Source organism: Solea solea, chromosome 9, assembly GCF_958295425.1.
Source record: "Solea solea chromosome 9, fSolSol10.1, whole genome shotgun sequence".
Taxonomy (NCBI): domain Eukaryota; kingdom Metazoa; phylum Chordata; class Actinopteri; order Pleuronectiformes; family Soleidae; genus Solea; species Solea solea.
This window is the reverse complement of record NC_081142.1, coordinates 19,791,414-19,819,291: the sequence shown is the minus strand read 5'-3', so window position 1 is coordinate 19,819,291 and position 27,878 is coordinate 19,791,414. Positions and strand designations below refer to the sequence as shown.

Genomic DNA, 27,878 nt, shown 5'->3' with positions numbered 1-27,878 from the left:
TGCATTTTGAAGCAGAACGACACAAACGAAGAAGTGTGACATCCAAAAGATGGGAGTGAGCAGACAGAGGAGTCCTCCATTTGTTAAAATCTGTGGTCTCACCACTAGATGTCACAAATATATACACACAGGACCTTTTAAGAAGAAGGTTTAAGGGTCAAAAATCAGCAACAAACCCCAACAGCTGACTCCAACATGAGTGAAGTGCTGGTAAACAGGCAGGTTCTATGACACTTGACCTGACTTGACCTGCTGTTCTAGAGACAGTTTTCACCTAAACTATCCACCAAAAACATGTTTCTAAGAAAAATAAGCAATTTTTTTATATTTAATTACATGCCCTGCATGTTTTTGATGTTCCCCTGCTCCTACACACCTGATTGCGTCATCACCAGGGTTTTTACAGAGCTCGTAGATGAGCTGACCATGTGACTCAGGTGTGTTGGAGCAGGACAGTGGGTCCCAAGGACCAGTATTGATAAAAACACTGGTATAGAAGAACTTGATTGGTCTGCTAAGTGTCCATACTCCAACCACCAAGCTCCCTGTAGCTCCCATGGACGCAAATCCCCGCCGTCCACTTCTAAAGATCTCACATACACAAAGCCTGAAAGCAGCGAGATGGAGTGTGACGTAGCAGCGTACACAAATCCCTTCATGTTTGAATGCGATATTCACCAGGGACACATGGGTTGACACAGATCTTCAGTGGTTGTTTCCAGGCCTGTGAGATAATTCCCTGGTTTATCAGGCTGCATAGCTTTAGGTTTCAAAGTGCAGTTTACATCTGGTCAAACTGAGAAACTATGGGGAGAGGATTTTTGCCTAAAAGCACTGAAGCACTCGACCTCTTTCTTTGGATAAGGCTGAGGGATTTTTGAATTTTAATGCCTCATATCCTTGAAGCTCTCAATAAATTTCTTTTTTTACTGCACAGACATGAAGGGAAGGACAAACGGCTTTATCATTTACACTTTTTAGAATTATATTCCCATGGAAGCTAATCTAATCTGTACACAAATACCAAACTACTGGATATGAATATGACATGCATGATGTGCTGTATGTATAATATAATCTGCTGAATCCCCCATGTTCCCTGTGCTTCTTCACTATAGGATGCTAAACCGGCTGACGATTCAAAGACCCACAGACACAGAAACAAAGAAGCTGCCTCTCTCTGAGGTTAAATGGAACGCTCCCAAAGAGCCAGATGGAGGAGAGAATAACGAGCCGAATGGAATTAAACCTGAGGCTTTTTGGTTCCACAAGTGAAGACGTGGAAGATATGGAGAGGAGTGAGAAGAAGGGAAGAAAAGAAGGATGGAGTATGAACAGTGCAAGACCGTATGAACTGTGGCGCAACTCTGTGTCTGGTGCTCGACTGAACTTTTTTCAGCTGTGACACAGAGTTCACTGTTCCAGTAAAGCACTGACTTTTTGAAGATATGACAGGTCTTGTGAGGTAATAAGCATGACTACATTCTGGAACTGGATCAAGATTCGGAATGACTTAATCAATAATCTCATTTTACAGACAATTACGATGTCTGAATGTGAGACGGTTAAGCACCGTCATGAATTATAGACAACGCTCTTTGCCAAAGTAGTATTTAAACAATCCATCAACATGAAAATGGACGTGTTATTAGGATCAGACGAGACAAATAGGGTGTTTTTCATCTATGTTTGTGCTCCATAACATGTGATCATGGCCCTGAGTCACATCAATTATTACAATAAATGAATAATTTCGATGTTTTGATGCACACATGCTGGAGGAGGATTTTCATTTAGGAGACCAGAAGAATTACATTTTTAATTTAAGTGCTGTGAGTTTATGATCGAGGACATAAACAGAAAACTGTCTTCGTTACATAATAAACATGACTGCACAGAGAAGAATAAAAACCCAGAACAGGTTTATGCTGGGATGAATGAGCATTTCAATCATGAAGCGTGTATAAAAATGGATGTGGCCTTTGCATTTTGATGCATTTGACCATCACGTGACAGTTTTTGCAGCTGGAGATTCACAGACGTCACTGGACAATAACAGTCTGTCCACTCATAATGTGCTCTGCTTTATTGCTGCTCCTGTTCCTCTGAATGGGAACATCATTTAGAAAAACTGACAACATGTGCTGTTGTAGAAGACCTGAAACTAGAGACTGAGACTATGAGCTTCTGTTTACATGTTATAAATTATGTTAGGGCTGCAACGATTATTCGATTAATCGATCTTATATATTTATTTTCTTTTTTTCAATAATTAAAACCAGTTTTTCTGACAACTTATTAAATGTGAATATTTAAAGAAATCATTAAGGCAGAATCATTTTGGTTTGAAACACAGATTTCTCTACATTTTCTGACATTTTCTGGAAAATAATCTTTATCGTTGCTGCCCTATCACATTTTCCCTTCGACTTCCATTCAAACTGAGTTGTTTTTGCAACCAGTGCAGTCGCCCCCTGGTGGCTAATTGCTACTTCCGTCCTACTTCCTGGGCTTCACTTTCCAAACCAGAAGATATCCTTTTTTAATGTCGAGCCTGTGATTTTAATTTTGATTTGTAGTTTTCTTTAGCTGCTCTGATGTTTTAGAAATGAGAAGCTCACACTGTTGATTGCACCTGTTACTGTAAATGTAAGTAAACCACAGATCCTCTCACGTGTTCACATGCATTCATTCTGTTGCACTTACATGTGTTTTACTTCATCAGGGCTCAGAATACATTTCAGCAGCTGAGTCCAACGCGTCCCCTCACTAAAATCTACACGGGGACAAGCGTGGTCACCTCGGCCTGCTGCACCGCTGCTGCACCGCTGCACGCTCCATCCAATCATCTTAAGGGCACTCATACATTTGACTGACGTCACACACAGAAAAGACAAACTGTCACAAGTTAGCAATTTATCATCCTCATGAGGGCCACCGTCCCCCCGTCCTGGTCCCTCGAAGGCCATAACTATCTGTGTCTCAGCCTCTGCTTCACACACTGCTTTGTGTGTCTGCCAGCTGAGCAGTAGTTATGGATGAAGCCAGCTATATATCTCTCACACACACACACATACAGAGTCAGACGGTCACACAGTTGGTCATTTATGAAGGCGTCTGGTCCGAGTAATAAAAGCCCAGTGTTCAGCTCACAGACAGAGAGAGTGAGGTTAAAGAGGAGGACTATTCAGGGTGATTAGATTTTGCCCGGGCTGGAAGTGTCTACATACACTTTGCAGATTGTTTTCTAAAAATCTGCTTTTAATCATGTCTTTGTCTCACAAATGTCTCACTGGGAACTGTCCACGTTCTTTTTTTTAAATGGCAGCATGCAGATCTCTAACAACGCTGCCACATGTGGGAAAGAAAAATGGACATAAATACCAATTTAGGCTCGATTTAAAGGCACTCAAACACACAGAAGCTGCAGGGCAAACGCATGCACACATCCTCACACACACACACAAGCTCCTGTTTCTCTCTCACCTTTGCTGAAATGACAGCGTTCTTGTGGTAGAAGCAGCACAGAGCCGCTGTCAGGGTTCTCAGGTTGCATCGCTCAGACATTCTCGCAAACGTCTCCCAAACTGACAAAACTCCAGCCAGTTCACTTCAGCTGTAAATGCCAGCTCTGGTCTCCTTGACGACAGACCCGAACCCTGCAACTTGGATGACTTGGATACCAACAACCATGGACATTTACGTCTTCTGAGACGAGTTAACAGCACAAAAGAGGGCTAAACTGCGAGTGTAGTGTAGTCAGATGCTGTGGGAAAACAATCCATCATCCTGATGTCCCAACATCCTGTCAGCCTCTGTATCACTCTGTCATCTCTCGCTCTCTCCTCCACAGTCTCCTGCAGAGTGAACCCTCCACTGCTCACTCTGCTCCGCTGATCCTTTCACACACACATACGCGCACACACACGCGCACACACACGTCTCCCTCTTTACTCCTCCCTCCTGAGCTCCATATACGGGGGAAAGGGACAGACCCATGTGATCAGGTTTGACCAAATCATATGTGAAATAACTGGGAGTGGCCCAGAGGCAAAGTCAGAGGCAATGAAAACATATGGAGATGGATCAATAAATAAATCCATTTTAATGCACACCCTGTGTCTCTGTGTCGAGCTCTGACACACTGTTGATTTTTGCATCTGAAATACACAAATCATCACTACGATTTGTGTATTTTTGGTCTATAAAATTTGTCCAACCAAGAATCCAAAAGTTTTGGGCCATTAAAAAACACAATAAACAAATAATAAAGTAATTTCTGGCCCCGTCTTCTTCCAGAACTTTGCGTTTACTTTATTAGCACTTGTTGTAACAAGAAATAAGAGTTTTTCAACATGTGCTCTGCACTTGATTGGCTCTCACTCTGAAGTTTCCTCTTCTTTGGCTGCAGAGACATAGTTGCTGTCACTGCTTCTTGTCTCTTCATTGCAGCCAAACTAAAAACAGAACATACATCACTTCCTGTGTTGTGGCTCCCTCCCCCCCCCCAGATAATCATGTAAACGGCTCAGATAGTGTTCTGAAAAGAATCCAAAATATGCAGCTATGAGCGTCTGGACATGGGAAAGCATGTGTGTGTGAGAGAGGTGACACACTTTACGACCTTTTCTGGTATAAACACCAATCTTGTCAGGACCCAGTCGTCCTCATGGGGATTAGAGCACATTCCTAATGAGGGTTAACACATCATCCGAGGTCCTGGTCAGCGACAAGGTGTTAATTGATGCTCGGTTAAGGTGAAGGTCACGCCTGAATTCATTATGGGTAAAGGGTAAAGTTAAAAATAATAAATGGAATAGGAATAAATCTGTCCCACAGAGTGATTGTGGATAATTGCTGCTGGCCGTTTATGTTCGTTAATGACTGCCGTGTGCAATTACACCCACGCTCTCTGTGAGAGTAAAATGTCATGTTTCCAGCACCGGTTCACACACTCACATCAAAGCTGCAGTACATGTGCACCAAAAATGACTGTGGATGTATATTCACACGCTCATGTACACATGAGAACCCGGCAGATATGTTACACTCTACAGGGTGACACCCCAGTAGCAAACCGGCTCAAGGAATATTTCACCACAGAGAATGAAGCCACTAATTACAGCACGGACTCTCCGAGGATCCTCGATGGAAATCCATGTAGAACATTCCCTAGGACTCCAAAGACACACACACACACACACACACCCTACCAACCAACCACAGCAGCCCCAAATCACCAGCTAGCCTAAATGTCCACCTTAAAATACACACATCCTCCACTCCAAGAATGCTCTGGAAAAACAACGAGAGACAGAAAAATCAGCGTGCTGAGGTTCTGCGTCGTCTATTTCTATCTGCTTGTTGTTTCTGTCGAATGGGAAAGCAAAAAAAAACCTTTTTCAGCAAAATTTATGTGACAAAGTGAGAGTGATGATCATTTTTAGTCACATTTAAACATGGTTTTATTTTAAATATGGTGAGGAGTCCGCTAGAGGCAAACACGTCCATAAAGACACCGATGACCGCTAAGATTATTTGTCCCTATTCTTAGATTTAAACCCGGGGATCGTCATGGATAATGGTTTCACACAGGAAATTAACAACAGCCTTGTGTGAGTGCAGAACAGCCACTAGAGGTCGCCGAACAATAAATTGGAGGGCGTTCATTTTGTGTGTATGAAGAAAACGAAAACGAGAAATATCGTGGAGGGAAAGTTTCTGTGTAGATGAGGCCTCCTCGATGCTACTGGTGAGCGGAGGAGAAGGAGGAGGAGGAGGAGGAGGAGGAGGATGTTAATGAACACCAGCCCACACTTCCTTCACACTCAGCCTCAATGGATGTTGCAATCAGTTTTAAAAAAATTCCAAAAACCCTCTGAGGCCCATGAAAATCACAAAAAAAAATTACAAACCGTGGGACCAATAATTGACAAATAAGTGTTACCATCTTTGAGATAGAGGACGAGTGTAAGAGGAGTTCTCTACACTAACTAACACAACGTTTTTGGGTCACCAGAGCTGTTATAATTCATCCTGTAGAAACAAAAAAATGTCGATACCAAATTAAAAGCAGCCCATTCGATAATTGCACAACTGCAGCAGAGTGGGTCAGAGGTGGACACTCTGACATAGTCATCGTCAGAACAACAACTTTGTCAGTTCTTTAAACTGTGCTTTAAACTCTCGGATAAAAACTCTGTATCATCGGAGTCTGTAATGGTTGGGAAGTTCTCCCAGACTCGAGCAAAGCTATAGATTCATGGAAGATGCCAAATCAAGTAGATCTCAGCTTTATCACTGACAATTAGGGTCCACGATACCAATAATATCACGATACAACGATTCTGCTGTGATCATCAATATATTGCAGAACAATCTTATAGCAACAAATCACAATATCTGTCTAACTGAAGAAAAAAATAAATAAAAATGGCCGGATTTCTCTATTTATTCACAACATAGAGAACAAAGTGCATAAAGTGTATGTATTAAACATGAATGGAGCATCTCTTAACGTTTGGAGGAGACATGAAGTAGCAATGCCGTGACTTATTAAGTATTGCACGAGGAAGGACGACGACATACAGTATCACCACATGATATGTATGATAATCTGGAGTACCTGGAATGATGGTTCCAGTGATGGCATGTGAGGGAGTGGCTGAGTCTTTATCGGGTTCACTTGTTAACGAACGGCTGATGCAGGGCGATATACAAGGCATGTTCACAAAACACTTGCATGGCCAGTTTCTCCAGTTTGTAGCAGAGGATCAGTACACGGGGAATTCAAGTTTGCCTGGACATCCCACACCAAGTGGAGTGGCTAAAAATACAACTGATTACTCACTACGGTGACTCCTCTTTTGTGTTTGATGTAAATAAACACATTTTAAGCACATATTTGAACTGAAATTGCATGAACCATATACGATTAAGACATAAGGTCAAGCTCAAACTACAAACTACTACTAATAAGTAATGATACTATCTTGTCAAGTCCCCAAAATCAGTAAGTAGATGACATATTTGGTCTTTACATATACTATATAATAAATGATCTGGTGGTTTATGATATCATGGCACAGTTTAAGCATTGCTGTCTCTCTGCCACTTAAACAGCATTCATCATGTTCTAGTATCAGCAAATGAATGTCACTGCAGTGAGTCTTTGTGCCGGGCTCATTGATCAGTAATGGCCTGTGATCATGTGTTATATTGATCACTGAAATGTGTCTTCATTACATGAGCTCTTACAGAGTCAATAAAAATGTGTGTCAAGTATTTCAATGTTTTCTGCCACTGGAGAAACAGGGCCGGACCAAGCCTTTATGGGGCCCTAAGCTGAATTTGGGCGGCCGTTGGAGTAGCAGAGCAGTGTCACTCTTGTTGTTTTAACATCACTAAAGTGGCCTAGTATTAATTTGTCCTTTTATATTCAATGTGAAGCAGTAGTTTAAGTAGTTTAATCACTTTGGTTTTAACTTAGAAATCTGCAACTCCAAATTAAAACCAAATAATTTAAGTTCAACAATATCTAAATATATCTACTACTACTACTAATACATTTTATTGTACGTGAGATATCTAGTTTCCTAAATGTGTTAAAATATTGGGGCCCCCAAGCAGCCGCTTAGGTAGTCTGCTTATACGTTTGGCCGGCTCTGCTGATGTGAGTACTTTTTACTTTGTATCCTAAATTTAATGAATATAACTACTTCCTAATTTAACTGAATTTAAGTTGTGGACGTTTGGACTCAAGACCAAAGACTTCCATGCATGTACTCTGCAGCTTATGAGGGACACAGTATATTTAAAAGTGTGTAACAGGATCCGTTAGTATAGTCCAAGACCCTACACGAGCTTTAATGATGCTAAAGAATCACACTGACGCTACAATTCAGTGATAGAATGCTCAGTTTGGTGAGACATGCTGATCTATTGCTGTTTTTAGAGATATTGGGCTTTTTGTCGATATCCAATACGCCGATGTGCCGCAGATAACTGATCCCAAAACTGATCTATACGTTGTATCCCCCCCAAGGTCAATTAGTGTCTTCTGTAATGAAATTAACATATTATTTTGCATATGCATACTCATGCCACCTCATTGTGCAGAATAAGTAAACATTACAAAATAGTAGTTATAAGAGGCGCAAAGGAGGATGGATCTTGGCGTGATAATATCGTGCACACTAATTTTTGATTTAACAGAAGCTTTGAGCGCTTTAGAATTAAAGACATGTCAACATCCTGTGTTTAACATGGTAGAAAATGACACTTGAGTGACATGGTTCACATTGTTACAGGTTATCTATAGTGTCTGACTGACCCCACTCTCACATTGATTGTTACCCTGACTGACCCTTTCAACTGGGCACATAATCCAATAAAGACAGTCTCTTGGCAGAAGCATCAGATTAGTTCCTGGATTTCTAAAAATCATCATGTTTCAAGTGTTTATGATCATCTTCTTCTTTTTCGGCTTGTCCCTTTAGGGGACCACCACAGCGGATCATCTGCCTCTTGTGTCCTCCTCTCTTACACCACCTGTCCTCATTTCAAGTATATGATAAGATACAGAACCATGTCTCGATGCTACAGCTACTGTGCACACATGACAAATGACTGAATTCGACAGGATTACTGAATTCTGAAGAGGATATTATTAATCCTCAACTGGTGTAAGGGCGACGTGTGGTGCCAGGCCAGCTGCCCGCTCTGTCTGCTGCCTGATTGATTGGCTGTTGATGAGCTTATTGACGGGCTCACGGTCACGGCTGGTGGAGGTGAATAGTTGGCGAGCTGGGAGACCAGCTGGCCGCCTCTTTGTTTGTTTGTTTGTTTGTTTGCCTGGTTGCTGACACACTGAGGTGATGATGCTGATGAATGTCACACTGGACGTCTAACTGGGGAGGATGCACTTACACGATGCAGTGCTTTAATCTGACCACTAGAGTGTGCCCCACTACCTTGTGGCACTTCCCTCAGCGTTTGAAGACACATTTTCACCTGATGTATATTATGATGTTTTATTTCTCTTGCTGTGTCATGTGTGGTTGTTGATGTGCTAAAGGTTGAAGTCGTCAATTCATTTATCATCAGTGAATTATGGAATGAGTAAACACCTACAGGTTATGTTAAGGCTTCTAACTGAAATAATTACACTAATGATGACTTTATTTATTGTTAAATACCTGAACACTGTTCAGGTGCTTTGTTCGTGCTGTGTAATGTAAATTGTCTTCCACTTTGAGAGTTGAAAGCTGCTGCAACCCCAGACCACACATGCACACATGTACACACACACACACACACGCACACACACACACACACACACACACACAGACAGAGAGAGCATTATTGTGTCGAGCAACTTGATGTTTTCAACTCAGAAACAGAGATGAGGGAGTGAAAGGGAGAGTGTGAAATAGAAAGAGAGAAGGAGTCACATAGAGACAGATCAAAGAAATCATCAAGGGAATAATCTTTCTTTATTTCTTAAGATGTATTACACTGACACCAGTTTTAATGTCTAGAATCGTTTAAATTTAATTACATTTGTTGTACATTGTTATTCAGACCCTTTTTGTTGGACTTTTAGTTCTGTTTCATTGTTTCCTGTTTTATTTTGTACTTCTTTCTAGCGTGTGAACCTTGTCGAGTTTTGCTTCCTGTCCTTTTCTTCTCGGTTGATTGTCTGCTCCGCCCTAATGTGATTCACCTGTGTCCTATTTGTCTCACCTGTGTCTGATTATCTCTGCCTCTCTAGTGACTTGACTCAGTGTCAGTGTTGGTTTATGTTGTTTTGCTTTTTTGTTTCCTGTCATGTTTGCATTTGGGTTCTCCATGTTTGTGTCTGATTGTGAGCAGCATAGCTTTAAAAAAAAGAAAAAGTGATAAAAGCTGTGATTAAATATTCTGGCGATGTAGGTGTAGGAAAAAAAGATATGATCTTGGCAGTGATTGGGATATGGGTTAAGGATTATACAGTATGTAAAGAAAAACTGTTAAAGTGGCAAGAAAGAGGAGTTTTTAACAATTTCAGTGCTTTATAGTTTACTTTATATATTTTATATCCCACATAAGCCAACACAATCTATCTGATTGTTGATCTGGCCAAATGTCAATCTGAAAAAAAAGCAATTTACTTAGCACTATTTTTTTTTCTGCATTTCCTGTACACTACAACCTGTTAAAGTTGCTGTGTCAGTGTAAGAATTTGGATATTCTGTTGTGTCACGAGACAACAGAAAACAATCAGCTATCAAAATAATGCCATATCTTCTATTGTGTCGTACTAACACAGTAAAAATCTAAATGTCTCTCTGTGTTTGTCAAATACAATGATTGTTTCTTCTCCTCATAGGTCAATAAAGTTTCACATTTGCTACTCGTGCCACATCATTTTCGAAACAGCACAAATCTTAATTTCTGCCTTCCTGATTGTCACAGTAAAGGATACCGCTCATTTCCCTGTCTGTGGGGTTTTCGGGGGGGGGGGGGGGGGACAATGCCGAAAGCAGCTTTGTCTGTGATCACTGACTAATTTGTTGAAAGCTGCCTCAGCTGCCTCTCATGCAGGACTTCTCTGAATGTTCTGCTCCGACCTTTGTTCTGTAATTACAGTGGTAATGATGCAGGTTTTATATTTAACTCGGCAGCCTCGCACATCAAAGATGGCTCCCGCTTCCTCTCTGTGAGGGAAAGCGGCTAATGGAGGCAGAATTTAAACATCAAACAGTTCTGGAGACAAACCGGTCCACGAGTGGAGAGTTTCTGAGCACGATTGTTCTCTGCAGACACTTCCTGCTCCACGCACATCCATCCTACACATTAAATGTACTCGTGATTGCACTAAACAATGCAAAGGCTCATTGCACTGACACCACCATGACCTTTCAGCACAGGATTATGACACAGAACACCTGCACGGTCTGTGCATGTGTCTGTAATCTTATATTTGTGGCTTTGTGAGGACCCAAAATCATGCAACACTTACATAGTGAGGACATCTTGGCTGGTCCTCACACTTTTTGGGCTTTTTGGGGGTTTTAAGACCTGGTTTAAGGGCTAGGGTTAGAATTGTGTGTGTGTGTGGGAGTGTGTGTGCACATGGACACATGGCTGGTGTTCTCGGCCACACTGGAAATGCAAACACACCTGGAGCTCCACAGCTGACGGCTGCACTTTCACACATATTTTGTAATGGTTATGAAACAGTAGCTCCGTATGTGGACAGCACACGCACGCACACACACACACACACACACACACTGTTGACACGACTCACTGCCCCAGTTTGACCAAAGAAAAACAAACAGGTGTGCAAGTGACTTGTATTTCTATCTTTGTGAGGTCCAAAACATACAAACCTGTCTCTGTGAGGACTTTTTTTTGTCTGGTCCTCACAACTCAAAAGTGCTTTTTCAGGGTTAGGACCTGGTTTTAGGGTTAGGGTTAGAATGGGTTTAGGTTAAGGTTAAGCCTGTGAGGTGTCCTCATTAAGATGTACAAACAACTTTGAGTGTGTGTGTGTGTCACAGAGAGTCCAATATGTGCACCCGTCTCTCGTGGGAAGGAGTGAGTTTGCTTTTCACACCGAGGTGTCGGCATCAGCATCCAAACATATGAGCTAATAGATGGAAGAAAGGAGGGATGGATGGTTGAAGAAGGTGAAGATCCTTGTGTGAACCTTTCCTGCTCATAAATTATTCATTTTTAGGCAAAACTGACAAAAAATCTCTAGTTTCTTTCTTGTCTTTACCTAATGTTTGTGTTCACTAAACTAAACTTTGGGACAAGTGCAACTGTGAAAAACTGGAGACAAAAATGATAAATCACTTACTTAAGAAGATGAATCAACCATTGAAAAGGTTTTCATACACCAGAATCAGTGGTGAATCAGCCTTACACATTTAGATATTTCTATATTTGCACACTTTTTATTATTTATCTGAGAGAACGCTACAATAATAACATAATAACGTGTTTTCTACTGTGTCGGTCTATGAAAAGCAGCTGAACAAATAGTCCCCTCCCCTCACTGAGATCATTTGATAAAGTGCTCGCGTTTTTTATTCGACTCGTCCAAATATTAAAGAAATGAGACGTGAAGGTACGGTTAAGATAATGAACACGAAAACATTCCTTTGACACATTTTTAGAAACACGGCCGTTAAGCCTCTCGTGGGTCTAGGTTTTTAATTTGTTGTTATTGAACAGTTCTGGACGAGAGTTATGACAAATTGTTTACGTGCGGCCTGAAATTCTAGTCTATAACCTATACTTACACTCACGATTCTCTCACGCAGGGTAAGTATCTCGAGTTTCTCTCATGATAAACATCATTTGTTATTGAAACCCTATAACCCACAAAACAGCAGCAGCAGCAGAAGAATGTTGTACATAGAACGCAGTGTGAAATCCACTCCATTGTGATTTAAATCAAGCAACAACTGATGAAAGAATAAGTAAACAGCACTTAAAGTAATGACTACTTTCATTACTCAACCTTATTTTGCTACTGCTAAATATACACGAGAAACTGCATGACTGATTTTCAACAAGTGCAGTGTTGTTTTATTATCGATTATTATCCTTTTATACTTTTTACGCTACATGGATTTGTATATGATACATAATATCTATCTATAAATGCAAGGAGTGTCTGTCTGTCTGTTTATTATCTGTTAACAATAACCCTAATAACCCTAATAACCCAGTCGAATGGTTTGCTTGACAGGATTCAAATGGATTTACTCTTACTTTGACATTATTTGGATAAGAAATGTTGCCTGGAAGTGATGGAGGCAGAAAGAGATGAAAACATACACAATAAAGAGCTTCTAATGTCGGCTACATGACATTGTAATAACAAAATAATCACTTTTTTACTCGTCATCTCTGTGTGAGTGAGGGAAACCGGGACTCAGGTGGCATGTGCGTGCGTGTGTGTGTGTGTGTGTGTGCATGTGTGTGTGCGTGTAATATATGATTTACAGCAGTTTGAACTGAACGCGGGGTGACAGTGTCTGTGATTAAGAGGTGCATCCTCCTTGTGGCCCGGGGCCAATTGGATACACTTGATGATGTTTACGCCGCTGAATGTGGTCACATATCCTCGGCCTGTCACTTAAATTACAATAATTGAATTTTTCCCCTTACATCCAAAGGGAATCATTGAACCTTTATTCTACCTGCCAACGGTTTTCAAGTGCTTTCTACCACAGAAACTGCTTTTAAATAGCAAATACAAGTAGTATAATGTGTTTTTTTTTTCATCTCAACTGCCTGGATGTTATGTTGTCATCAAGTAGATTAGTGTTTGTGCTTCATTTATCTTTGCGCACATAGTTCATCAGATATAGTAATCACTGTAAATGAACCCACGTTGGCACACAAATGAGAATATTTCAGTATTTCTAGTGAAATCAACACAATTGTAAAGAATCAACGCTGCACATTTCTTGTTCCTACCTTCACATAGTCCACGGTGGCGTCCAGGCCGGCGGCAGGCTCTCTGCTGGGGAACAGAGACAGAGACAAGGTCCGGTTTAGAGAGCACATCTTGCTACTGGGACAAAAAAACCCTCGTCCTCCTGCACGTCCTCAGTGCTGATCCTCACAAACAAAGAATCTGTAAATAGCTGCACTCTTCCTCGTTCCTGCCACAAATACTGCTGAGCTGTTTTGTGTCCCTGTATCTGGTGCTGATGCTGCTTCCTCGGGAACAGTGCGGCTCTGTCAGGAGATGATATGGTTCAGTGGAGATGTGGCACGAGGAGAAGGTCCAAACAGATTTCACCGGTCCAGACAAGTGTTCACATGTTCTGGAGTGAGAAAGTGCAGCTGCACAGACAGAGTTCAGTGTAATGATGATATCCCACAATTAAATGAGTCCCACTCTACAAGTGGTTCCTCTGAGAGAGAGAGAGAGAGAGAGAGAGAGAGAGAAAACACCCCACACTGAACTGCTTTCACTCTGAAACTCTTTCTCTGTCCCACTCATCTGTCTATCTGTCTCTCACTCAGTCTTTCTTTCTCTCTCTCACTCAGTGGTAAACATGTTCACTCACTCACTCACTCTCTCCCTCACTCTCTCTCTCCTCCCCCACCACAACACACATCGCAGTCACACGCCTACCCTTCTGAATCCACTGGCAAATTCACAGAGAGGTTAGAGAGCACACACACACACACACACACACACACATGCACACACACACACAGGTTTGTGCTTCATTCATAGTTAGGACCCTCATAGACATAATGCACTTCCTAACCACTTACCCTAACCCCATAAAACCAGGTCTTAAACCCCCAAAAAGCCCTTTAAAGATGTGAGTACAAGGCCAAAATGTCCTCACTTTGCCAAAATGTCCTCACTCCCTATGATTTCTTTTGGTCCTCACAAAGCCACAAATACAAGAAAACACACACACACACGCAAAATTACATACGTGTACATTTTTCCAGTCATCTCTTTTTCTCAACTGATTTACAATTTTCAGCCTTTTGGCCCAAACTGGATTTTTTATTTTTATTCTGGAAAATTATTGTTTAAGTGTCAGAAAACATTTTCTGATATCTGATTTTGGCATTCCCTTAGTTACTACTCATGTGTACCCCGCGCTCACTCTCTCATTGCTCTCCGTCTTTGCCGTGAATATCAGTACTTGAGTGTCTTACCGAATCTCCACACGAGGCTTTACAGCCAGGAGCTCAGCGAAGGAGGTAATTAGGTTCCAATCCCCGACGACGCTCGCAAGGTTGCTAGTTAAAATCCCCTAAGCCTCTGCTGATGTTCCCACGGGAATATTAGCGCAGGCCATTACTTAACCAAACCAAATATGTTCAGCTTTAAGCTTCCTCAGTTTTAGTGCGTCTCCACATAATGAGCAGGATTTAGTTGTGTAACTGAACAGAAGCCTCCATTCACAACAATGTCCAATCATTATTCAGAGGAGGTGAAGTGCTCTCTGTCACCATCAACATCCACGGCAGGTTCTTAGGTTCGCAGAGACGCGGAAGCACACGGATAAATCATATAATATATCCCAGGATTTTCCTGCTTCAGGTCTGCAAATATCAGATCTGTAATCCAACACACAAACTCTAGACTATGTCATCAACACATCTACAGGGATTATTCTTATGTCTCATCACTAGAGGTGGAGGACACGAGTCTTGTGACTTGACTCGACTTAAGTCGCAAATTTGAGGACTTGAGTAAAATTACTTTTTCGCAAATATTGTCTGGTTAGAGTTACAATTTGTTTCTGAAACACAGAAAGCAGGTGTCTGCTTTCTAACCCTGGTTAACAAACTGGTTATGATTAGTATGCTAAACTTTTAGAAGTTTTGTCCCCAACTAGTGGCTAGTTTTATTTATTTTCACTTTGTTGATGTTAATTATATTCATTTGTTTTACATTTCAGTAGTATGGGACCATGAAGCAGTCCTTACAATACATTAATACAGATAAATATCTAGCAGTTCAAAATGACTTGTCTTTTTTAACATATTTAATTGGGATTATCTGGGACATCTGTTCAGACTGCCAAAAAACTAAATGCAATGTGGATATGCTTCAAAATCAGTATGAGCTGCAGTTTAAACAAGGCTTAACCCTGCTGTCTTTTCAGTGCAATCAGCTCATTGCTCTCACCTGTTGTGCCACGCCCCCTTCTCCTCACCTGCAGCTCATTAGCTCCTCTGTATAAAAACCAGCTCACTTTCATGTCACCCTCTTCTAGGTTGTCTTTTGTTTGTGCCAAGCTCTCCAACATTCTTCACTTTTATAGTCTGTTTTAACTCCTAGATTGTTGTTTATTGGGTTTTCTTTTATTTATTGGGTTCGGTCTCTGGTATCTGTAACTGTTTTTGAAAGTAAAGTGAACACTGTTTTCTCTTTTGTGTTGTTGGCTGAACACTTAAGGGGAATTTGGTATCTATATGGTGGCAAATATAGCCCATGACGTCACAAATGAAAATAACTTCTATTTGAATGATGTGTCATAGCGTCTGAGTTTAACATGCTCACTCAGCAGATGAACTTCTCTTGCACAATAAACTTTTACTTATTAGTCGTTGCTCTTACGGGTGTTTTTTATACGCATTATCACTTAAGCAGTGCACTATTTCTTCACTTAAAACAAACAAACACTGAAACAGTAAATCAGTAAAACACAGCTCCAGCAGGGACAAACTGGCACAAACAAATATGCTCACCATTTGATCTCGTCATCAGACTACCTTTTCCAAGTGGAAACTAAAGTTTGTGTCAGTTTATAAATGGTTCCTCCCACTCCCACGCCATAGTACAAAGAGAAAATCAGGGATTTAATCCACCACGGCACAAGGAGTTGTTGATCCACTAAATTCAAAAGTGTTATTTTGTGTGTTCGGAGTAGACGCACAGTTCCTGTGTCCCTGCAGGCTAAAAATAATCCTGTGTGGATGTTGTTTTAGAGAGTCAAAAAAAGGCTGTCTAACAATGAGTTAACATGGCAAAGACAGTGTACACCAACACTGATATAGATTTTTATTTTATTATTATTATTATTATTATTATTATTACCATTATCTGGACAGTTCATTGTATGTAAGACAATGACTCTGTGTCACACTAAGAGAAACCTGAACTCCTGTATCCTGATACTGTGCAAGGATGAGGCATATTAGCGGAAATAAAAAATGCCGGGTTGGCATATCTAAAAATATAATTGTTTTTTAGATGCCGGCTGTTTGTCTTGCAGTGATCTGAAAACCACGACACATAGCGAAGGAGTAAAAAATAGAAGAATTCATGGTAGAAAAATGCAGGAAGTCTCTGTGGTCTCGAATGTAAACTGAAATCAGTTTGATATCTGCAGCCGGGTTGGTGCGACGGAATGTGTCGCTTCACTGGGGTCAGCGGCTGACTGGACCTGAGTCTGCACCGCAACCAACCACCACCTGACCCCCCGTGACCCCTGCCTCAGCTCAATCACCAAACAACCAGACAACACCCATACAAACCCTCCTGGAGCTGACTGTGCTTCATCAGAGGGGAAATTCCCTTTTGTATTCAGGCAGATCAAAGCCTGGAAGCACCCTGACTCTTCATGTGTTGTTTTTATTTCCCGTTTATTTAAACTTGAGCACCAACTGAAGTGAAACAAAGTGCGGTGGATGTGATATAGGTAGCGTTCCAGACTTTCACAAGCTGACCACGGCTAACTTTGCCTCCTCCCTCTGCCCATATTGCTGAAACAGCATCAGACTACAACCACAGAATCTGACCTGCACCGTGGACAGAGCAGCGAGGACAAGCGAGGAGAAGAAGCCAGTGATCGAGAAATAGAGTGAGGGAAGAAAAATAACCGGCGGGAAGGAGGGCAGAGGCAGGCAGCAGAACTCGCCACAGTCTTTTTCTGGCTACTGTTGTTCTTTGCGCTTCACCACACAATACTCAGCACGACCACAACTGGCTGTAGTTAGGGACTACACCATGTTTGTGTGTGTGTGTGTGTGTGGGAGGGAGGGAAGGAGAGAGAGAGAGAAGGAGATGGAAGATGACAAGTAAAATGTAAGGTCTCTGTTCTGCCTACAGAGGTCAGTGTGTTTCCACCGTCGGGGCTCAGTGTCTGAACATGCTGTAAAAAAACTTCTGTCAACTTACACAGTGTGGAAGATAAAATTCTCTTAATTAGATGAACATTCTAAATGTCAGGAGGAAAATCAAATGAATTAAGGGTTGATTGCATTTATCTTCCTCACTGTCTGTCCTCACTTACATGAATTGAACAGGTAACACCTGTCAGAATGGCTGAGAGCCTTCTGTTGTGTTTGTCTGTTGTCGTTGTTTTTCAGGTGTGTAGCTGAGGTTAAGCTGAATTGTTTGAGCGTGGCTAATTATGTCACACAAACTGCTGATCTAGGGGGGATTGTTCACTGAGACTGATCTGACAAAGAGAACTGATCTAGTGAGTGGCAGTCATCTAAAAGATGTCAGAGGTCAGAGGTCAGAGGAGAACGACCAAACTGATTTAAGAAGATGGAAAGGCAACCATAAGCTCAAGTCTCTAAACTCACAACACAACACGTCAAACCCTGAAGCATTTCATTTGTTTTCTCTGTACCTAATAATGTGGCCAGTTTGTTCAAGTTAATTATAGTTTGTTGTGCATCGCCTGGTTTTTGCAGCCAAATGAGTTATAGTTATAGTTAGATAAAATATGAAAAGAACCAGTTAAAAATATTCTACTTACTTATACTGACACTACTTTTAGGTTCTAGACATTAGTATTGTAAGCAACCTCACCTTTTCTATTCCATGTTGTTTTTTTGTGTACATTACTTTCCTTCAGCATGTAGAGAAACAACGTTCTTCTAATACGACTTGACGATGTCTTTGCCTTTCAGTTTGTCCGATACAAACGTTTCCTGGTTTTTAGTTGTTGATCAGTTTTGGCAGGTGAAAAAGAATGAATTTAATGCTTCATGTAAGTACTGTGGAATGGGTATAATCCCCATCTAATCTTCAATCTTGAATAAAGCGAGAACAAATCCACAGATGTAGAAATAAAAAATAGAGTCTTTATGTTGAAGAGAGAAATTGTTCCTGTCAACAGACTGTTACTGTCTCTCTGTCCTCTGCTCCCCCTCTCATCTCTCTCTCTCTCTCTCTCTCTCTCATGTGTTTGCCTCCAATTCCTCCCCCCTCCTCTTCATCCTCCTTCTCTCCTGGTGGTCTGACAAGATGCCCACGGACAAAATGACCAATGGGGAGCTAGTGCAACATAAGGTCAGGGGTCATAGGTCAGTTGACAGCATGAGCAATGGAAAGTCAAGACCAACTGGCCGCTGGTTACATACTTTTAAAAGATAAAAGTTTGTTGTAAACTCCACTGTGAACTGCGTCCAAGCCGGGAGTCAAGTGTGGAATTTAGTTGACTTCAAAGACGTGTCTTCAACACATAGTTTTGTTTTTGTAATCTTGAATTACAACAATGGAGATTAGGGTCATCTAAGCATTTCTGGAAGATGAGCTGACCTTGTGAAATGACAAAAATATTATTGGAAACGCACAACGTTTTTGATTTGACACATCGAGAAAGAAAGCCACATAAAAACAAGGATGGAATTATAACGTGCAGATTGACATTCGTGTTCGAAACATGTACAATGACACGTGTTGAGACTCGTCAATCATGTCCGCGAGCCTCCTTTTGTAGTTGTGAGTTGATTTGCATTATGACCAAGTGCTTTTCTCTGATCTTGAGACAGTTTGAAGTGTGTCCCCACATGAGCTCATGCGTCTCTCTCTCTCTCTCTCTCTCTCTCTCTCTCTCTCTCTCTCTCTCAACAGTAATCTTATTTTATGAATTTTTGATAAGTACGAAACACTAGGACATCATGAAGCTATGACAACAACAATATGTTCATTATTCAACCACCTGCACAGGCTGAATCTGACCTGGACAAATTGTCCTGCTGTATGACAGCACTATTTGAAATGTATCCAGCACGAAGGCAGAAAGATGGAGGGAGCAGACAAAAGAGTTCACAATAATCTGTGATCTGTCCTGCCACACCCTGACCTACAAAGGTAACCCAACTGCTGGGGGCTACACACACACACACACACACACACACAAAAAGCTGGCTGCATCAGATACAGTCTGTTGTAACTCTACACTGGAGATAAAAAGATGGAAGGACATGATGAGGGAAGAGGGGACAGAGAGTGTGTGTGTGTGTGTGTGTTGCCTCTGAAGTCGAGCTAACTGCTACACCCTCGGGGGCCTTTACAACCTCCCCTCTCTCTCTCTCTCTCTCTTCATCCAAACTCTTTCTCCCTCTTCACCCTGATGAGTCTCTGATGCTTTATTGTGCCACACTAATGCTCAGGAAGACAGACACTACAAATATGACATTGAGAGAAGCCCAACGAGCAAATAAATCTGTCGACAACAAAATATCTCAACAACTCAGTTGCAAGTGCAACTCAACTTTTTCATAGTTATCCAACCAAAGTTAAATCAGCCCAAATAAAGGACATGTTACGAAAAGGAAAACCCCCCCTTCAGTCCTCATCAATAGTAAAACAAAAAAAGAAAATCATGAATCAAATTCTCACTTTCGTCAGGTTTACACATCAAACACAGTCTGTGTTTATAGAACAATAGAGAATATTTAAAAAAAGCTGATTTCTTGTCTTGTCCAGACATGAGAAACAAAACAAGCCAGACACTATCACCAGGACCTTATTCAACATCAACAAATATAACATTAAACAAGACTTAAATTTACATACTATCAAATTAGATGATGTTTAACTTGCTCAATTCAGTTAATACTAATTTCAGACTATAGCTGCGGTTTAAACAAGCTTTCATCCTTTTTTTTCAGAGCCACCTCTTAATTCTACAAGATAAATCATCTCTGGAGTCTTCCTTTAACTGTTTTGTGCTATCTTCTCCTTCATGTCACGTTCAAACACTAACAGATGAGGTAACACAGTAAGACAGTATACGTGTGCAAGCTAGAGACAAATAAAGAAGAACTTCATCAGCATTTGCTTACCTGAAACCTTGGAAGTCATCGATGATATTTTGGACCAGTGGAGAGGTCAAAGGTTGATGGATGTGACCAGGAGCTCGCTCCTTTTTTCCACACAACGATGGATGCGTCTGATTGGCTCTGGGGTCCCAGGTGTAGTTCAGTCCCTGAGTGAGATTGGTGCCTCCCCTCTTGCGTCGAGGCATCGTCCCGTGAATGGAGATCTGATGGTAGGACGTGGTGGACAGCTCGGGGACGCCGCTGCTCTGTCCTGGAGGGACACTGAAGTGAACTGAACTTTAATATTTTTACTTTTAACTCAATAAAATCAGCATGTTCCCATCTTGTCATCATGTTGAACCTGAACCTCGTCAAACTACCAAGTTCTCACTGATAAATTTGGTCGAATAATAGGGCGAAAGGCGGGGTTATACCCAGAGAAGGGAACCCAGACCCAGACATTGTTCTTTTGAGGACCATCAACTCACCCAGTTCTGGAGCTGTGGAGGTCCATGGAGGTGGCGAGGGAAGCCTGGAGCCTCCTGGAGGTGTAGGTGCTGCCGCTGGGAACGCCAAGGGACGGGGAGGGGACTCCAGTGTGGCTAGTGACTCCTTCCAGGCTGTGATGTGCATGGAGGGACCTGGGCAGACTCGCAAAACGCCCCTCTGCCATCATCCTCCACTCTAGAAAGAAGGGAGATAAATCTGACCTTTAGCCGATACAAAGATATTTCAGTTTATGTCAGTCTTTCTACAGACACATGATAAGAAGAAGGTAAAGTAAAAAGGGTTTCCGAGTGCGTTACAACCGTTATGTAACCACTTGGTAACACAAGACAAACGGGTCATGTGTAATACAGAGCTGCTGTAAAGGGACATATGATCTGAACGTCACACACACACACTGACAGCATTCACCCAACATGAAATATTATGACACGCGATACGAGCGTCGGTACAACAGCTGCCCCGCCCCCCAGCCCATATACACACTCACATGAGTGACAAGACAACCTCACATACCCTCACATATACGTCACACACACACAAACATATGAGAACGTTGGCCTGGAGGGAAAATATGACTTGTTATTATACAATATTACATCAGTATTTTTGATTTTGGGTAATGTTACACTGATTAACTGGCCGATTTATAGTTAATATAGTTGATTTGATGGTAAAAATAGTAAAAAATCCACACATCTCTGATTTTGCTTCAGGCAACTTTTCACAGCTTTGTTCTTTATTTTATTATCTGTCATTAATGTTACTTCAGTCGGCTGTGTGTCCCACATTTGAAAGCCTTTTCGTAGAAAACGCTGACTTCTCCGTGAAAGTGTTCCGGCGTATGATTTTACATTTGTCCACAGTGAAGTATTAAAATATTTATAACAAGAACTGACTTTTTTTTAAATTTTATTTTAAATCAATAGCTTCCCGGGGTTTAATGGTTCATTCGAGACGAGCATAAGAAATAAGGACACACTGTAGCTGGAACACCGACAAGGACACAGGGACAGTATCAGTCAGTCTTATCTGAGGACAGTACGGCACTGAGTGACCTCAGATTGTATTCAGATGAAATTTCATGTGCTCAAAAAGAACTGATAAATCTATTCAAACAGATCTCCACAGAAAGGAATACCACATTGCTGCAACCACAGAAAAGCAAATATCTTTTATATTTAAAAATAAATAAATAGGAAAACAATCTTCTGGGATTCTCTGCTATTACTGTTCAACACAATCGAGAAAAATTAAAATAAAAAATTAAATAACATAATTGATTTTAGGACTGTTATTTAATCCTGCAAACTAATACACGCTGAGTAGGGCTGCAACTAATGATTATTTTCCTAATCCATGACTATATTGATGATTTTCTTGATGAATCAAGTACTTGTTTGGTCCATAAAATGTCAGAAATAGTTGAAAAATCAGTGTTTACCAAACCTGAAAATGATGATATTCTCAAATGTCTTGTTTAGTCCAGAAAATACCGACATTTGGAAAACCATTTAAATTTAGTAACTGATTGTCCGACCCTTTACTTCAGTTTCCATCAGTTTCAGAATACCAGGAAACACTTAAAGACACTTTAAATACACAAAAAGAGAACTTACTTCACGTGTCATGTATTGCTCATGGAGTTTATTCTGTCTTGTGACAAAGTGGATATAAATACCTGGAGATGAACATGACAGATAGAGGTGGCAGTGACGGCAAACACTGCCCACGTTCTCGATAAATTCCCCTGATATGTGATGATGGGTGCACCGCTCGCCATCATCTGCTCTGAATCAGTCAGTGTGCAGCGGTTAGTCACACTGTACAAACTAAAATATCCTGAGCTGAGCTGAAGGGCATGTTGGCAGAGTGGATGGTGGGTGATTAAAGAAACTCTCCTCGCCTTTGCCGGGATCTCATCAAAGCCAGGAATCTAACTGGGGAGAATGACAGCGGTGTTTGTTATTGTCTCTGAATATGAACAACCTGATGACTATCAGAGAAAGTAGGCTGTCTGAGTAAACTGTGGTGGATCGACACTGCGGTGGCTTTGCCAGATGAGGTCAGAGTAGATGAGAAGGAGGAGGAGGAGGCAAAAATACTCTATTGAATTCCGAGCTGCAATCTGCAACTTCTCACATTGAGAACCGATGACAGAGTGCGTTCTGTCTCAGCCGTGAAGCTGTTCCACCTTGTTTTTCCTCGCAATGACAACAATGTCATAAACCAAAATTAGCTGCAAGGTTCAACAACAAAGAATGCAGTGTTTTTCCAAGTCATTTAATTAAACTAAAGAAATAGGCTGAGTTGCCCATTTCACTCAGCAAGTCCTCCTGCACATTTGAGGCTTTCTGAAAGGCTGCTTCTGGATCGTATCCAGAGCTTAGACAGGGGAGCTGGCGGCAGGATCTCTGAAGGATGTCCAGACTGAACCACTTCTGTAGATACTTGTGTTCTTTTGGAATATCACCAGAGAATCTCCGCAGTTCATTCCAGTGCAGCTAATGTTGTACTTGTGCCGAAAACTCCATCACACAGTATAGTTTCTAACGTGTAACCCCAATTTCTATAGTATACTGCAAAAACACTACAAAAGACAAGATATTTAAGGTTCGAACTGATAAAGTTTATTGTTTTTTTGCAAATATTCCCTCGTTTTTAATTTGACGCCTGTAAAAAAAAGCAGGGACAGGGCCATGTTTACCACTGTGTTACATCACTCAATAAGCGTTTGAACATGAAATATCTTCATTCATGGTATTCTGTTTTTTTATTCACGTTTTACACAACTTCATTGGAAATGGGGTCATATTTGTTGTGTTAATTATATACAACAATGACTAAGTCGACAGAGACAAAAAGAGGAACCTGTTTTATCAAGACTGCGAGCATGAAGAAGATGTTGAAAGAAGTGAAACTGTTACACAAAGTTTTAGCATTGCTTGAAATTCATTATCGAAGTTGTTTTCACTGCAGGAAGTGAAAGTGTGTCTGCACCATTGTTCCCAAAAGTCATAATTTATACCAGTTCAGACTAAAGCACAACGGTTCCATAAGGCTATTTTAGGATTTTAAAACCTTTAGTGTAGTTCAGTATGCAAAACTAAGTAAAGCAAAACTTTCTGTCGCAGGGTGTGTTTTTAATTGACCTCAATTCAGCACTGCTCACTACTTTACATTGCTGTGACTGATTCTGGCTATACTGTATATCCATAGCATATACTTCACTTGTATTTAAATATGTATAAAACCCGCCCTGAATATGCCTGCTGTACACATTATACCCTGGTGTTAAGAGCCCTCAAAACAGAAAAAGTAAAAAAAAAAAAAACTCATTCTGCTGGCTCAGTCATATTTAAAGAAAAACCTCCAGGGTTGCATTTTTAGTCCGGACAAGCAGAAGCAGAGACCTGCAGGAATGATGACACACTTACACACATTTCAGTTTTACTTTCACCGTGTCGTCACTCTCATAAAAGAAATACCTGCGCTTACTTTGCACTTCCTGATGCTCCATATAACAAACTGCATGATTTTGGTTTTGTGGACAAAATAAGACATTTGAGGACATCATTGTTTGGACGACTGGGATACGCTGATGGACATTATCTGACACTTTATGGACCAAACGAGTACTCGAGAAAATAATCCATGATGAATTAATAATCGTTAGTTGAAGCAGATCAGTAATGGATGAACTAATCAGTGTTTGTAACCTCTCACCATTCTCTATGTTACAAGTCAGTGACCCAGCACGAGGGTTTTGAAGCTGTTAGTTTAACAGCGACTGCAGACAGTGACCAGCTTGTGATGATGAATATCAATCCAAATGCAAATGCAGGTTTAGAGAAAGGAACAGCTGGCAGGTTGAGGAAGACTGTGGCATGACGAGTAAAGTTTAAATACACACACACACACACTGTAAAAGTCCTGCTGAGGCATGTTAGGTCAGAGCAGGGATTCTTCTGAGAGCCTGAAGGACTACAGGAGGGGGACCCATTATGAGACCTTCAGGGACGGTCAGCTGTGTGTGTGTGTGTGTGTGTGTGAGTGTGTGTGTGGCCCTGACCATCTGCCAGACACACACACACGCCTTCCTGCAGAGGAGAAAGGGACTGACTCTCACTGAGTGAAAACACAGACAGCACTTATGCACACACATACTTGGTCGATTAATCTTGTGCATAAATAAATAATTCATGCTAAGAGCCGCGGGAAGTTATTTACACACAGAGCAAAGGTGTGAAAACTCTCACTCTTCCTCTTCTTCTTCTTCTTCTTCTTCTTCCATCTACAGCCTTTAACCTCTTCGCCCCCCAGCGTCTCCATTCAAGCTCTTTATTTCACATCATTGCCTTGTTTCTATCACTCTGTCCTATTGACTCATGCCCTTCTCATCCATCTTTCCTTTCCTCCACCCCTCATACACACACACACACACAGACAGACACCCCCTCCCTCCGTCTGTCCATCATGATGTCAGCTCTTCTTTTACGTCCTCACTTCACCACCTTCTTTTTGTCCTTTGTCCTTCCATCTCCTTTTTTCCTCCTCTCTCTCCCTGCCTTATTCTCTCCTCCCTACAGCTGTTCAGTGCCTGGTCACATTGCCCTGTATCTGACACACACACACACACACACACACACACACACACACACACACTGAACACACACTGAACACACACCACATTCATGAACATCCAAACCAAACTAAAACCAAACCTTGATTCACATTTTACCGCGACAACATTAACCAAGACCTCAGAAATTCAGTTTGGATTATCTGGATTATCAGGATTTATTAGACTATGGACCCTATAAGAGGACTGCTGGTCTTTTACAGGGTCAGGGTTTACACCAGAACAGACCCCATTGTGCTCATAAAAATACAAACACACACAAGGAAAATGTGTGGGAGTGCTGGCATGTTTTAAGAGATCTGTGATGTTCTATATTGGGATATTATCACACATGCCATCACCGTTTACAGAAAATAACTTTAAAATGGAAGCTATTTTAACACGAAGCATTATTTTTAACTTTTAGTTTAATAAAGACGAGGACTATTGTTGACTGGAGCATAATGTTTGAGATGTTTTTTGTCACACAGAAACAAGGAAGCTCAGATAATGTTTGATGATTTACAGTGTGTGTGTTGAATCCTTCAGGATGAATGCAAATAATGAGCAACTATATTGAAACAGCATGTTATACTGCATATAAGAACAAATGCCACAGGTCTGGGCAAAAGCTGACACTTTTATTTTATTTTATCCTTCATAGTGAAGAAAAATCACACAGATACTGTAGTACAAACCTCCTCCAAAACAAAATCTAATAGTTTCTTCATTTCATAATCTACAATATCATTGTACGCAATCCCTTCATCAGCAAATTAACTTGGAATCAATAAAATGATCAGAATCTGAAAAAATCACCTCCAAATGGCATGTTAATGGGTTTTTTCATTGGCTCGTACCCCTTAATATTAAGTTTTAAGATAAATGTTCACTTACTTTTGTGTAATCCTGCTAAAAAAATAAGCCTTTTTAACATTAAATTAGCAACTACACGTGAAATGAATGAGCCGTCAAACTGGTGATTACAGCATTCCCATTGTCAGTGTTTTCCACAAAAAAAAATACAGATTAAAACAGGTTTTTGAACAGCAGGAAAGAACACCAAACACATAATCTCCTTGGCAGATATAATAATCCACCATTTTCTACCTCTTTGCATCCCTTACATTTCAATGGATGTGTATCATCCAACCAAAAGTGTTTTCCTTGACCATGGACGAGCAGACAAAATACTTTGAGAGTTGCTCTGCCACCGGCACCAGTGAAGGCCTTGGGCTGAAAACACACACACACACACATACTAACAACACCCAGGAGGCCTTGGGTGGGAAACAAGTGCAGGAAGAGGAAATGGCAGAATAAACATTTGGACTACAGACGGCTCGTTAGAAAGGATTTTGTAGTAATAAAACAAATACATCTCTTCAGCTGCCTCTGCATTTGTCTCACAGTGTTGAAGGACACAGCTCTCCCATTAAATTAAACCCAAATCAATTCAGTTGAATTCAGTTTAAAGTTTTGGTGGCAAGCTGTTTCCCCTTTGTCTCCGGCTAATGTGCTGCATCCATCAGGAGCCAGGAAAGCTTTGTTGTTAATCCACTGAAGGAGTGGTTTGAAAAACTCGGCTTACGGGGACAACGTGACGTCATCTCACTACAACCCAAGTCATAATAATAGTGATTTATATACATGTGGAAAAAGTGTGTGTTTAAACAGCAACACTGTCACATTTGCTATACTACTGCGTGGTCTCTCATCACATTCACACGCACGGAACACACAATAGGGACGATCAACACAAACATCGGCATGCTTGGGACTGAGGGCTTTCCTCTAAAGTGTGTTCCTGCTATGGTATGCACACACACACACACACACATGCTCGCACTAGTGCATTAGCAAAACCACCCCTGGCCAGAAGTGAACAATAGAAACAACTGTCACATGACCACTGTTTAGAGCCAGTCTTTGTTAGGAGGAGAGAGAGCGGTGTCCTACTGCGCTCTTCAGTGCGTGGGGCCACCAGTGTGTGTGTGTGTGTGTGTGTATGTGTCATATAAATGAGGCTGTAGCAGTAAAATACATCTGAACCTCTGCCTGTCTATAGACTAACACACAAATCTTTCCACAGTGTGTGCGCACTCATTTATAAGGTGTACAGCAACTTGTGGAAATGGACGATTGTGTGTTTGTGTGGGTACAGTCACTGATCACATTCAGTCAGTCAGACACCAAGTTTTAA

The 27,878-nt window shown here is 41.2% G+C and overlaps 1 protein-coding gene across 4 annotated transcripts in view; it reads right to left on the bottom strand.

The window, feature by feature from the left end:
- Nucleotides 1-27,878, bottom strand: part of bcar3 (BCAR3 adaptor protein, NSP family member) — a 75,683-nt gene that overhangs the window by 20,152 nt on the left and 27,653 nt on the right. For 2 of the 4 annotated variants that reach the window (XM_058639038.1, XM_058639040.1), the window contains 3 exons: nucleotides 21,036-21,231; nucleotides 20,572-20,829; nucleotides 13,480-13,525 (listed from right to left, as the gene is read on the bottom strand). In XM_058639038.1, coding sequence (XP_058495021.1) covers nucleotides 13,480-13,525; nucleotides 20,572-20,829; nucleotides 21,036-21,231 — 500 coding nt within the window. Of the gene's footprint in view, nucleotides 1-3,486; nucleotides 3,851-13,479; nucleotides 13,526-20,571; nucleotides 20,830-21,035; nucleotides 21,232-27,878 lie in introns of those variants that run through there. The other 2 variants (XM_058639039.1, XM_058639041.1) reach the window with 2 other exon arrangements.